The sequence below is a fragment of the Mesoplodon mirus genome, assembly GCF_964341445.2.
Source record: "Mesoplodon mirus genome assembly, chromosome: X".
Taxonomy (NCBI): domain Eukaryota; kingdom Metazoa; phylum Chordata; class Mammalia; order Artiodactyla; family Ziphiidae; genus Mesoplodon; species Mesoplodon mirus.
The window spans coordinates 111,467,979-111,482,985 of NC_138981.1; the positions used below are offsets into that span (position 1 = coordinate 111,467,979).

General features: G+C 47.5%; 1 protein-coding gene across 1 annotated transcript in view; it reads right to left on the reverse strand.

The window, feature by feature from the left end:
- The window catches only part of ZDHHC9 (zDHHC palmitoyltransferase 9), a 35,164-nt gene extending 20,585 nt beyond the window's left edge, over positions 1-14,579 (reverse strand). Inside the window, exons 1-4 of the mRNA XM_082609320.1 lie at positions 14,387-14,579; positions 13,975-14,042; positions 12,484-12,785; positions 1,443-1,603 (exon numbers count right to left, since the gene is read on the reverse strand). Coding sequence (XP_082465446.1) covers positions 1,443-1,603; positions 12,484-12,650 — 328 coding nt within the window. The 5' untranslated portion in view covers positions 12,651-12,785; positions 13,975-14,042; positions 14,387-14,579. The remainder of the gene's footprint in view (positions 1-1,442; positions 1,604-12,483; positions 12,786-13,974; positions 14,043-14,386) is intronic.
- Between the last annotated feature and the right edge of the window lie 428 nt (positions 14,580-15,007).

Consider the following 15,007-nt stretch of genomic DNA (forward strand, 5'->3'; position numbering starts at 1 on the left):
ACTTGGGTACCAGATGTGAGAACAATTTAGGTAGGCACCACTGTTGGATCTGGTGGGCTCCAGTCCCTCCTAGTACTGGCATCAGAGCCTTCTTTCCCAGTGTGAGCTCCAGGAGTCTCCCAGGAGCTCCCCTCCTCGAGTCCTGGGATGTTCTGCTTCAATTCATGAAGGCACCCTAGCTCCTGGTTAGTGTAGCTCTTCATTTCTGTCCCAAAGAGCCCTACCCTGAGCTGCAGACTGTACTGTGATTGGCCTGTAACTAGTTCCTTTACCATTCCTAGAATTCCCAATGTTTCCTGTCCCCTCTCATCTTGTGTGTTCCCCTAAAGCAGGAATTCTTGGTTAGAAACCCACTCATGTGCTTCAAAAGATCTATGAATCCCTGAAATTATATCCAAAATTGTATGTATGTGATGCATATAAGAATATTTTTATGAAGAGGTTTATAGTTTTCATCAAGAAAATCAAATGAGGGACTTCCCTAATGGTCCAGTGGTCAAGAATCCACCTTCCAATGAAGGGGACGCGAGTTTAATCCCTGGTCGGGGAACTAAGATCCCACATCTGCGGGGCAACTAAGCCCGCGTGCTGCAACTACTGAGCCATGCGCCCTAGAGCCCGTGTGCCACGCTACAGAGCCCACACATTCTGGAGCCCACACGCCACAACTAGAGAGAAGCCCGCATGCCACAACTAGAGAGAAACCTGCGAGCCACAACTAGAAAGAAGCCCACGCACTGCAACGAAAGATCCCGCGTGCTGCAACTAAGACCCGACGCGGCCAAATAAATAAATAAATAAATTTGAAAAAAATCAAATGAGTTGGGCTTCCCTGGTGGCACAGTGGTTAAGAATCCGCCTGCCAATGCAGGGGACACGGGTTCAAGCCCTGGTCCGGGAAGATCCTACACGCCACAGAGCAACTAAGTCTGCGTGCCCAACTACTCTAGAGCCCGGGAGCCACAACTACTGAGCCCACATGCCACAACTACTGAAGCCCACATGCCTAGAGCCTGTGCTCCACAACAAGAGAAGCCACCGCAATGAGAAGCCCATGCACCACGACGAAGTGTAGCCCCCGCTCACTACAACTAGAGAAAGCCTGAGTGCAGCAACGAAGACCGAACGCAACCAAAATTAATTAATTAATTAATTAATTAAAAAAAATCAAATGAGTTGACGACCCCCAAACAGTTTTTTTAAAAATCCTCTTGGGAACAGTGCAGCAGGACCTTGGTAAGAAATCCCTCCTAAAATGCAACCCAGAACAAGGAAGAATGAAGTTCACATTCTTCACAGGGTGGTAATGATCTCAGATTCAGGATCTCAGAGGGAAAAGGCTAGAAGTGATTATTAGTCTGCAACTACAATTATGATTCCATTCCCTTACTAACCAAAGCCACCCACTGTACAATATCTTGCCAGCTGGTTAGAAAACTCACCTATCTCCATTTCTATGAAAGCTGCTTCATCTGGTAGGGCCCGAGGGATCACTCCAGGATCACTGAAGCTGGTCCTCAACAGGGTAGCCATGGAGAAAAGGAAGAGCATGGCAGCAAACACAGGGATGGCAGGAGACAGCTGGGCAGCCAGGTAGCGGCATCTGAAGAAAGCAAGCAATTGAACATCTAGTTATTCCTACTCTATACTGACCTGGAATTGTTACCAGTATGTCAATCTGATCCCCACAACAAAATTACAGTACCTCAAGGGCAGGGACCATATTTTTTACTTCTCTCGAATTACTGAAAAGTCCTAACATTTGGTTCTGCACATACTAGGCGCTCAAAAAATACTTCATTGATTGATGCCACCTATAACATACAGAAGATAGCCTAAGGAACCTCCGTTACCCTCAAGCCCAGTCCCTCCCATCAGCCTGCTGGGGGTCACATTTCCTCTGTACCTCAGCAAAGGCTCATACCTGTTCAGATCAGGGACCCAACTGAACCTGGATTGTAAGCACCATAGGTTGCTGACACTCTGGGAATGTCTAGAGCTTTTCATACCCACTCATCTGGCGTTAGGCCTGAGCTCAAGGAGGGGGAAGAAAAGATGAGGACCAGTCATGAAGCAGAGTCCCAGTGTCAGACAGACGGTATGTCCAGTGTGCTTGAAGGCCAGTGAAAAGCTTCAGGGCTGCTGACTGACTCTGCAACATCCACTCACTCCTCTTCCTTCCTCAAAGAGCTGAGCCAATAGGTGACTAGTGACCATAAGCAAGGGAATAAGAAAAATGTATCTCCTTAGCACCCCTTCTCAACATCATGTTTGTTCCCCTCTTTCCATAATTCACCTGGAAGGCCATTCCTCTTTCTCTCTGGATATCCCAGCTCTACTCGTCTTTCAGATCCAAAGCCATCAATGCCATCACTGTCATCATCGCAGCCACAATTTATTGAGCACACACCATATGCACTAAGCTCTTTAGGCACATTACAGCATCCACTTCTCACACTACATCTATAATAGCTGAAGAATCTGGGATTTAGCGAGGTCTTGGCCCTTCCAAAGGCCTATCCTAAACTGCACTGTTTTTCACTATGTTGACCTCATCTCCCCCAACTGAACTTCATAAGAGCAAGAACCTTGACTTTTAGGAGTGGGAATGCCTGGGTTTGAATTCTGGCTCTACCAGCTCCTAGCTGGGTAACTGAGTTAACTTCAGTCTCCTTATCTGTGAAATGAGGATGATAATGACAGTATAGGGTGGTTGTGTGGTTCAAATGCATGACTAGAAATAAAGTGCTTAGAACTGCCCTTGACACACAGTAAATGCTAAGTAAATGTCAGTTATTAACATTATCATCATGGTTCTCTATCTCCCAGAGCCTAATACAAGTATGAGAACAAAGAGGCTATCAACAAACACTTGTCGAGTTGAACTGAGTATCAAACCAAATAAATGGGAATACGTGATTGGAGTTACCACTGACCTATTTTTACTCTCTTCCTCCTGAGGCATATTTCCTCCTTCAACATAGACATCTCCTCTTGGAGGCAGACTATAAGTGGATGAGCAAGGACCAGAGGCAGAGGGAAGAAAGTAAGCTAAGGAAAAAGGCTTATCTCATCTGCACAGGGATTAAGCAAGCTGCTGTCCACAACCCTGGGTTGTACCTTCGCTGCAGGTTTGGAACAATCCCCATGAGATCCTCCCCCTGCCTCCGTGCCACACACACGACGGCATGGGGAGTGCAAACCAACTGTACTGAGCAGTTTGCCATGAAGGTGAACATACAGAGTGAACTTGCAAAATGATTTCTGTGGCTTTTTGTTTTCTTGCCTGCTCGTTTGTTTTTTAATAAAATCCTTGGTCTTAGCTTGCTTTTGTAAGATTTTTTTCCTTCTCCTAAAAGCCAAGGGTGGGATCTGGCTAACTGAGTTCAGGGTAATGAAGGTCCTTGCATTTCACTTGCTTGTGGATTACCCTCTTTTCCAGTGTTCCCCTTCACTGGTACAGATAATTAAGAAGTGAATTCAGAAAAGTCACCTCCACTTATCAGGGACCGAAAAGGACACAGGAGAATCATGAGGCTCCATTTCACAAACAAGCAAAATGAAATTACCACGCTGACAGAAAACAGCCACCTTTCTCGTCACTGCCCATCTCTAAAATCACTCCTGAAAACAAAGAAGTGACGTCTCCAGGATTCAAACTGCCCTGGGTGTATAGTCTCCAACAAAAACTCTTAGAAAAATCAGAGCCATCTGATTGGCCACCTAAGGGAGTTTAAACTGTTTTATTAGAGGGAAAAGATACAGAGAAGGTAGAACACACACACACCCACACACACACACCCCACACACACATACTAATGTCGCCCCCATGCACAGAAGGACCAAGCTTAACTAAGTCCCATTTCAACACCTGCTTGTTGACCGGACAAAGGACAACTTAGATTTCAATTACACTATGCCATTAAGGATAAAGGTCTCTGTAATCTCCACACAGACTATCATCTGCACCTGCTAAAACAATCCACTCTGTATGTCAACAAGTACACAACAGGCCCATTGTATTGTTCTCCAGAGACAAGGATCCTGGCAGCCAGTTGTCACTAGTGAGTGGGTGTGGCTGGCAAGGCAGAAGTGGGACCAGCAGGCCTTTCTACCCCGAATAAGAAGAAATAAGAGAGCTAGCGGCTAAGACCACTGTGAACTACAACCCATCTGTCTGTCTTTAATACCCACCTAGGTCAGTCCCATAATTGCAGTAAGCTAGAGATCTGTCTTGTATAGGAATGAGCTATGTGAAGATTTGGGCGTAATGCCCAGTATTGACCTCAAAAGTCAGGAGTATCCTCAAACATCACTAATTTGTCCTAGTGAAACACTGTATCTGTCATCCACAAATATAAGCTGTTTTTGAAACCCCGTAGTACTTTCCATCTATATCGATACGAATAATGATATCCATACACTTCTTGACACAGAACTCTCCTTTGTCTTCAGGGTACCAGGGGGTTAGAAGTTGCTTTTCTCCCTTGTGAATCTTATAAATGCAACCATGTGCCCACTAAGTCTTCATTTCTGCCACCTGAAGAGACATCATCATTTTAAGCCATCCTCTACCAACCTCTTGATTGGCCTCAGGCTTCCATAGCTGGACTAGATGACAGGACTCCCACATGGTGGTACTGACCAGCAGTAACCAGCAGTGCCAGGCTGAGCTGGTGTGTCATGTCCCATCCCCCATCCCTAGCACACTAGCGTTCATTGGAGGGACAATGATAGTGACACAGACTTCAATTCACACAAAAAAACTCAAAAGAGATTCATGAGGGGAGCTGGTAAGAAACCAGACAGATTCCATGGCAGGGCTGCCTCACAGACTGGCAGGGTGGACTAGTGTTCTATACTCTGCTTCTAAGTCTCCCTAATAGCTTTCTTGCTATGTTTTTTGTTGTTGTCCTTTTATCAATGCAATCAATCAGCCAACAAGTATTTATGGGTCTAACAAATGAAGAACAAGAGAAATGGGAGTTAATTTTGTTGAGGAAAACATAACTAACATATGAAACAGCTAAATAAGATAAGACCAATAATCAAGTGTTCACATGGTGAGTCAGACTCTAAGGACTGTAAGTGGTCAGAGAAGAGCTCTCTTGGGAAGCTGATGGCTGCTTGAAACTGCTCCCATAGCAGCCATTAAGGTTGGCTTTAAGGAAGAGCTGTGCTTGGAACGGCAGGAATAGCCCAAGGGTTAGAGCCCCATAATGGCCCTTGATCCCAGATAATAGAAATAAGCCTTTGCTATAAGTCCTCCCTGATATGGACGGCTGTCTGTCCTTTTACATATGACCTACCTCTAGAGCACAGTAAACATGTGCAACCACCCATAAGACTGGTTCAACATTCTTCTGATGACACAGAGTCTGCTACGAGGGAAAAAGTTTCCTTGGACGCTAAAATCATAATTTAATATCAGCCTCCAGATTTACTGCTATGTGAAGGTCAAAGGAAAATGCATAACCCTGTTTTGCTCCAGGAGCAATGGGGAAAATTAACCAAACAGGGACCTTTTCTTTTTTTTTTTTTTTTTTTTTTTTTTGCAGTGCACGGGCCTCTCACTGCTGTGGCCTCTCCCGTTGCGGAGCACAGGCTCCGGACGCGCAGGCTCAGCGGCCATGGCTCACAGGCCCAGCCACTCCGCGGCATGTGGGATCCTCCCGGACCGGGGCACGAACCCGTGTCCCCTGCATCGGCAGGCGGACTCTCAACCACTGCACCACCAGGGAAGCCCGGGACCTTTTCAACTGTGAGGCAATGAGCCATCCTCTCACTGAGGAAGGCCAAAATCTCTATCCAGGCAAACCTGCTAAGTAGTTGCCAAATTTCAGTTATAATAATAAATTTCCCATTTCAATTATAACAAATATAACAAATTTCAATTATAATATCCTCCTGATCAAGAACTTAGAACAATTCCCTGCTGCCTATTATATTAAGCCCCCCACTCCTCAGGCCAGTATTCCAAGGCCCTCCTTGAACTGGCCTTATCTAATCATTACCATAAGGTTCTTGCCTCCTCCTTGCTCCATTCCAGACACATCTCCCTCATTACCCAGAATTCACCAGCCTCTTGTGATTGCAAGAGGCATAAGATGCCTTTTTTGTTCTTAAACACAATACCACCTCTGGCATCTATGAGGAGTAGGACTTAGGACTCCTCTCCCTCAATAAATATCTCAACTGATGTAGGCATGCTAGGGACATCCCTGTTCTTTGTGCTCACTTTTCCTAAAATAGACGATCACTATACTCAATTAAGACTCATTCCCAAAAGATGGGAGACACAGGCTTCCCTGGTGGCGCAGTGGTTGAGAGTCTGCCTGCCGATGCAGGGGACATGGGTTCGTGCCCGGGTCCGGGAAGATCCCACATGCTGCGGAGCGACTGGGCCCGTGAGCCATGGCCACTGAGCCTGCGTGTCCGGAGTCTGTGCTCTGCTACGGGAGAGGCCACAACAGTGAGAGGCCCACGTACCGCAAAAAAAAAAAAAAAAAAAAAAGATGGGAGACGCATTCAGCGGAGACTGACAGTGTGAAACTCATTACCACAAAAGGTAGTAGAGACTGAAAATATACAGATGAATTCTGAATGACAGAACCGTAAATAATTGTTAACAGAAAGCACACTGTTCAGGAGACATGACCCAATCCTTCTCCAGGGGACATGCTTTATCAGGAAGTTGAGTTTAGCTAAGTACTGTTAACAGATTGATATCAAAGAGGCACCTATGCCTTTCTAAAACTGTCTTTGGTTGGCCAAGTCACAGACCCAATCTTGGGCGGGATAAGCACAAGACTGAACCTCCACAGAGCAGCTCTCCAGAGAATACTCTCTTGGTTAGAGATCCTGATAAAGTCACTTTTTCCTCTTCCTAATCTCACCTAAGGAATTCAGGAACCTGGACCTTGTCACTGTAGGCACAGATATTCTGCCATGTCAGAGTCTGGCTTTGGTCTACCTAGCCCTGTGTCTCCTCAAACCTGCTAAGTTTGTTATCAGATTGCCTCTTCTCTTCCTCCTGTCCATGGGGACATGGTGTCCCTTTCATCACCATCACCCACAGAGTAACATGGTAGGGAGCACACACTGCTTAATTTTTCTCCGAGCTGTCCTCATCCCGGCAGCAGGGACTAGGGGCAGCAACAGCAGTGATAATCTCTTGTAACACACAAAGCTTACTTGCTAAGTTCACACTTAGACATGGGCTCCCTTGTCCCTGCAAGGCTACCAGAATGCCATGCTGGAACGCTGTCAGTTTTCCACAAAGATGCCTTCGTTTTCTAGGAGCATGGGCTAGGGAGGTCAAAATAACCTGGAGTCCACTAAGGTAACACAAACACTAGCTAGCAAGACCCCAGAATATGCCTGTCCAGCATTCAGCACTATGCACATCTTCAGTAATCTGCACGTCTTCACGATTCCGTATTCAAAAGGTAACAATGAGATGAAAAGTAGTGTCATATAAAGGCACTGGCTGGCCGATCGATCTTGATGAAATAACCCCATTTCTGTAGACTTGGTTTCGTCACCTGCAAAAGGATAGGGATAGTCTCCAAGGCCCCCTCCGGCTCTATCACTCTATGATTCTGTGAGTCAAGACTGTTACATTTTAAGTGCATCCAGAATGTATCAATTCAGCAACATTTATTGATCACCTACTCTATGAAAGGCCTGGCAGAGGGCACTGTGGGGGCCACACAGACACAGAAGATGGTCCCTGACATTGAAAGAGCTCGAAGTGTAATCACCACAGAATTCAGAAATATAAAAAATGTCATGTAATTATGTATTAAATGACTGGTATGTACAATTAGTCCTGAGAATGCAGAAATTACTAGAAAAATTTCATGAAGGAAGGAAGACTCAAGAAGGGACTTGAAAAAGAGGTAGAATATGAATAGGCTAGAAGTGGGACAATTACTAAGCAGTGCTACAAAACTTCTTTCAGTTCATCCAATTCAACGACTCCTCTGTACATCAGGAGCACCCAGGAGGTTCGGTCCAACAGGGTTTGCTAGTGCCTTGATACGGTTTCCTCTAGATACAGCACAGTGAGGCATAAGCACTGATCACAGCAGCAAACTACTTCTGCTTCAGGGGTCAAGAGTCACACAATCATTCTTGCCACAAGAGAAGTCTCAGGACCTTGACCCCACTAGTGATCTGGTCACAACGTTAAAAGACACAGCTAGGAAGCCACTTCCAGAACACAGTGCACTTGGTCCTTTCCCCAAGCTTTATGAGGAAGTTGAATTTGACTAAATACCACAATAGCCTTTCAGTAGCTGGACAGCTCACAGGTTGTCAGTGTCATTCTGCTATAGTGTCCTGACGTTCCCGGCCAAGCTGTTTGCTATGTGTTCATCACACAAGCTGGACAGGGTTTGGGCAGAAAGGACTGAGAACGGTTCACGTGCTCAAAGCTCACACTTCCTAAATACCTCATCCTAAGAATACATTAGGAAGTTCTTTTTTTTTTTTTTTTTACTAAAGTATTTTTTGAAGTATAGTTGATTTACAATGTTGTGTTAATTTCTGGTGTACAGCAAACTGGTTCGGTTATATATACATTCATTTTTTATATTCTTTTCCATTATGGTTTATCATAAGATACTGAATATAGTTCTCTGTGCTGTACAGTAGGACCTTGTTGTTTATCCATTCTATATATAAAATCTTACATCTGCTCACCCAAACCTCCCACTCCATCCCTTCCCCACCCCACCACACCCCCGTCGGCAACCACAAGTCTGTTCTCTATGTCCCTGAGTCTGTTTCTGTTTCATAGAGAGGTTCATTTGTGTCACATTTTAGAGTCCATATATAAGTGATATCATATGGTATTCATCTTTCGCTTTCTGACTTACTTCACTTAGTATGATAATCTCTACTTGCAAGGAAATTCTTTTTTTTAAGTACTGTACAATTTACACTCTGCTTCAAAATTCAAAGACATTTTTACTACAGATACAATTACATTTAAAATACAGCTACCTACTGGTAATCTTCTATAACCTCCTTTTCTGTGTGTGTATTTGAATTTTCCAGACAGACACAAGAGTTATATAGAATTTCAGACTCTCAGAGTTGCAAGAAGCCTAGTGATAATCTAGCCCAATTTCCCATCCTGGGCAGGAATCCACTGTGTGGCAGCAGCCCTGAGAGATGGCTACCCAGCTTCTTTAGAAACACTTCTAACAATACAGAGCTAACTCGCTCCTGGATGGACCACCTTTGTTCATTTTACGTATTCAACCTACTGTCTGGCCACTGAAAATTATAGGTCCCTCCTTTGAGAAATCTAAACATGTAAAGGCAAAATCCAAAAATAAAAAGATGTCCACCGGCACTACTAACACTGCATGTTTTTCATCCAGGGGCGCCCACACGCCTGACCAGATTTCTCAAGCCATCTGGCTGACCCAGGGCTGTGCCACGGGTGGTTATAAATCACCTCGCACTCGTCCCTATGCACCTGCTGCAAGCAGGACGCTGTTACTAAAATGCAGGTCCAGATGTGCCTCAAGATCTGAACTTTCTTCCTCAAGGCCAAAATGTAGCAGTCAGGGGATGTATAGTCTACGCTCCTAGACAATTTAAAGATGAAAAGAGACAGCCCTTTGTCACTGGTGGTTCGGACACCCTCAATTGCCTGAAGGCAGGGGGCTAGATCAGCTGATTTCTTTCTTTTTTTTTTTTTTGCGGTACGCGGGCCTCTCACTGTTGTGGCCTCTCCGGTCGCGGAGCACAGGCTCCAGACGCACAGGCTCAGCGGCCATGGCTCACGGGCCCAGCCGCTCCGCGGCATGTGGGATCTTCCCGGACCGGGGCACGAACCCGCGTCCCCTGCATCGGCAGGCGGACTCTCAACCACTGCGCCACCAGGGAAGCCCCCAGCTGATTTCTTGAGGTCTCCCTAAGTTCTCATACTAGCGAAGGAGCCCATATTCTGCCCCCAAAACCTATCCACCACCACGTGATTGGTAGTAAATTACAGACCCCAAAGAAAAAGGTCGACCAGAAAGAAATTTCATTCCTCAGAGGCATGCTGGTGTCCTCTGTACAGCCTGTCATTGGTTAGGCTCAAGGCAGCTGCCACCTAAAGTGCCTGTGTGTCTGCATGTGACAGACAGATGCACGCACGCTCACAAACACAGATTCTATCATTCTCAGTAAAAAAAAAAGGATTCATTGCCAGGGTCCTCTCCCCTTTGGTCAGATGTAGACTTCCCCATTCCACTGCTCAGCTAACACGTTTACTTCCTTCTCCCCTCTGGCCTTCTTAATCCCTCCCCCAAGCCCTACCCTCAAAAATATTTACTCTACCCCACAGACAGCTGGAACCCAGGGCAGTTTACAAACAACCTCACCCTTCATATCTGAGGGCAAAGCGCAAGAAATAACTTGGGGGAAAAAGTCATCTTGGTAGAAAACCCAACCTTCCTCCGTCAAACAGTAACTTGGCTAATTACAAGCTTCATCCCACAGGCAGTTTTCTTCAGAGGCCTTCAGGGCCGAAGTGGAACAGATCCATATCAGACTCTGTCTGGCTCCCAGATACAAAAAGGGCCAAATGCCAGTAGCTCCAAATTTCAAGTTCCCTTGGCCAGTCAAACCAGAGGTTTCCTGGGCCCAGAATTACCAGCTCACTCAGGGTCTAGAAACAAATCTCATCTCTGTTTTGAATGGTTCCAACCACAAAAATTTAACCCTGGGCGGGGCAGGGAGGGTGGCAAAAAGAGCTAGTGATTCAGCAGAGGAAGGAGTGAGAATGATAGAAAGCAGAGTTCATCTCTGCACTTCCAAAAAGAAGCAAGGCGGGAATAAAGCAAAGAAAACTTGGAGAAGGGTGAGGAGTGGGGAAACATTTTTTTTAATGTTATGCATATGCCTGCCCACCTGCACACGCTCACTTGTACCACACATAGGTACACACACACACACACACACACACACTCAGCCATGAAACTCAGACTGGAAAGCAGCTAAGACGTCAACATCAAACTGTCTGACTTTGCCAAATACTTTACAAAGTCAGCAGCAAGAGCAGCAACAGAAGTGCCTTTGACAAAGAGGTCCTCTGACCTTACTTTCCTAGCCCTGTTATAAACTACATCCCCTTCCTTCCTCTGCTGTTACTCAAGCCAGCTGCAACCATCAAAAAGTCCGGTAAAGGGCTTCCCTGGTGGCGCAGTGGTTGAGAGTCCGCCTGCCAATGCAGGGGACGCGGGTTCGTGCCCCGGTCCGGGAAGATCCCACGTGCCATGGAGCGGCTGGGCCCGTGAGCCATGGCCACTGAGCCTGCGCGTCCGGAGCCTGTGCTCCGCAACGGGAGAGGCCACAACAGCGAGAGGCCCGCGTACCGCAAAAAAAAAAAAAAAAAAAAAAAATCCGGTAAAGCAGCCCGAAAAAAAATCACTCTTGATACACTGGGTAAGCCAGAAACCCTTATAGAACAAAGACAAAAATGAGCCCCAAGAGACCAGAGCTCATTTTAATTACCCCCGAAGTCTGGCCAAGAAGTCCCGTCCTCCGTCCCATGGCCACACCCCCTCATGGGAGCTCCATTTCCAGGTCACCAGAGCACAGGAACTGTAGCAGGCTCATATTAGGTGTGGTTCACAGTCCACAAACACACCTCTTGGCTCCTCAAGGCCTTCCTCATAATACTGTAATCCCAAACCGATCCACATTACCCCCAGCCCTAGAGTGTACAGCATTCTCAGCATACCCAGGAGTCACGCCACAGTACCCTAGAATCCAACTGGCCACCTCCCTCGAGCAGTGACCTACACAGACTTCAAACAGTGGCTCTAGTACTAGCTATTACATCACAGAAAAAATAACTCCAAGGCTGGTATCAGGCACACATAGAATAGAGAGTTGTTTATGTTGAGTGATTTTGAGTGAAAGAAAGAGCAAGTCACATTTAATAAGCACATATGTGCCACACACACAGCTAGATTGTGGCACAGCTGAGGCTGGAACCGATCTGCAGTTTCCCAATTCAGTTGGCTTTTCAATTTAACAGCTAGCTGAGAGCTGAGCCCTAAGGAAATAGGACCCAGAAAAACAGAATAAGTGAGTATTATGGGGTGGAGTTATGACCACGGGGCGTGCCCCTAGGCTCGGGAGGGGTAGGGAAGAGGCAGTCTGTCACTAAGCACCTAAGGAGACCACTGAAAAGGGGAGGTGAGTAATAAAGACAAACTCTTTTATTTCCCAAGTGTTCCAGGGGTGGCCCCAAGTCAGTGCTATAAAATTGGTATCAAAGGTCTTGGTGTTTTTAGGAGGCACATACTCTGCTATAAGCTCAAAGCAATGAATTCAGTTGGCATGATCTATAGACATTGCCCAAGAGGACAATGACAGCCATCCAAGGACTAGCCACAAACTCCCCAGAAAGAAGGTTCTTCCCCTGGACCCAAGGTAACCATAATCAGGCAACTCTACTCAATGGAAACTCACTCGAAGGCGAAGAAGAGTGTACACGTCCCCAGGATGAGGAAGAGGGTCAAATAGAAGATGCCCTTTTGCCGGGCCATCATCACACGGCCATCACAACAGAAGGTGTTCCTGCCTGGGAGTTTCTCCCATTTCCGTGTCACCTTCTTTCTCACCACCATCACAGACATGATTGGAATTCCTGGTCCAAAATGGGTTTTGTGATTACAAGAGGGAAGAAACAAAAGCTGAGCCCAGCTTTGAAATCACGTTGCCTGCTACTGCTGCCGCTGGGTCAAACATCATCAGAAGTCCAATTTCTAGCCCTAAGAAAAAGCACACACACACACAAAAATGAGACAGGAACAAGAAAATGCAGTTCAATCTTCCTTTCCCAGAGGCAGAAAGATGAGCACTGCTTGAAGGGATGGGGGTGAAGAAATGGGAGAGTTTATTTCCAATCTGTTTTTGTCCCCTAAAAGAAGAAAAGGTTAAAGGTTCTCAAAAAGAGAAGGGGGCTAGCATATCTTCTTAAATATACCCCTTTTCTTCCAATATAATACTGATGATGTGATTATCATAGAACCTTGGAACTAGAAGGGATTTTGTAGTTGATAGGCCCAATTACTTTGCTTTGGAAATGAGTAAAGTGAAGACCGAAGAGGGGAGATAACTTCTCCAGGGTCACAAAGCCACGAAGCTAAGCCAAGAAAACGGGTCTGCTGACTTTCAGTCCAGGGAACTTTCCACTATACCATATTTTTCTATAATCATCACAAAGAGGACTCTAAAAATAATAGTAGAGTTTCTGTCCTTAAGGAGCCATTCGCACCCCTCCTCCACTTCTTCGCCTTCTTTCTTCAATTAGCCACTCAAATGTGAATCAGACCAGGGAACAAGTCATCCTCTGGCAGAGCTAGGAGGTTGTGGACACTCTGTACACAAACCCAGGTTGTATTTACTTAAAACAGATTTCCCCTAATCAAACCCTCCTAACTTCCTGAGTCCGGGAAATGAACCAACCTTGCTGGTCTAGCCTAACATTGGTGGGAATCTTAATGAAACCACATCACAGACCTGTAGGTGAAAGGCTGACTTAAGCAGGAGAGGTTCTGATATGGCTGGGGGGAGGAGGGGCGGGAGGGGGGACGGCAGCAGTCAAGAAAAGTCATAAAGGTGCTTTCTGGGACATTTCAGAAATACCATCTCCAGTTAGCATCCTGAATCCCCAGGCCCAGCCTTTCTCCGCCACTGCCACCCTTCTCCTCCTCTCAGGTGTGGTGCTGTGGCCTCTATTTACTGATACCACATGCCCCGCGCTGGCAAGAATGAGGCGGAAGCCTGCAGTTCAACTGACTGATGAGAAACAACCAACTCGAAATCATTCCTGGGCTGGAGAGGGTAAGGGTCCCAAGAGAGACGAGGAACTGAGCAGGGAAAGGAGAAGGTGGAAGGCTTGGGAAAGGGGAGGGGGCACCAGAGGTACAGAGAACACTTCCTTTGTGTAAAACTAACCTGGAAAACAATCTTCTCCTGATAAACCGGCCCAGCGAGAGAAGAGAGACCAGGAAGGGGAGCCGGGCCTGGGAGAACAAAGATCAAAATCCGTCAAGAACCAGCGATCGGCCCAGCAGCACGGGGCCCGAGGCCAGAGTCCCAGGCGGGCGGCGGGCGCGGCCTCGGGAGGCCCGCCCTGCCTCCGCCACGCCGCCGACCACCGCCCCGGGCAGGTTGGGACGAGCGCCACCTCCGCACGCTCGTACACACTCACACACGCCCCGCCACGTGTAGTCACCCCCGGCCAGGGGCTCGGCAGTTGCCTAGCCGAGAAGGGAGAGCCAGGGTCCGCGCGTCCCAGTGCAGCCGAGGGAGCTGTAGCTTACCACGCGGCCGAACCCCGGAGACCCCCACCCCCACCCCTTGTTACCTGAACCCCGGAGACAGAACTCGGCCGGGAACCGAGGCCAGGAAGTGCACTGTCCCAGGGGACCGCGTCGGCCGCCCGAGGTGGCAGCGGCTTCTCCCCAGCCCGGAGGCTGCCTCCTCCTGACAAGGGGCCCCAATGTTCGGGGCCCTAAACCAGCTGTGGAAGCCGCCCACCGCTGGGCGAATGGAACGCTCCTCACGTCACCAGGTCGTTCCAGTAGTTGCTCGCCCTCCATTGGCTGATCCGCCTCGGTGCCTCCGCCTCTGCCACCCCTGCCCCGAACTACCATTGGCTGAGCCAAACGCCGCTCGACGATGCCTCCGCCCCACTCCCCCACCCATCTCCCGGCTTCTTGCCCACCTGCCAAGCTATTGCCAGACTCCCTTTGGTGTCTGAGCGCCAATGTGTGAAGTGTTGCCTTCTATTAATATAGTTCCGCAGAGACTGGGGTGAAGGGTAGTGCCAATGGGACCAGGAGGGACAGGGGATCTGCCCCCCCACACACGTACCGTGAGACGCTGAAGCAACACTGGCTCACAGATCCCGGTGCTCACCCCAAACTAGGTCCTCCCTGGGCCTCTCCAGCCCTACTTGCATGAAATCAACTGCGACTCGGGATTT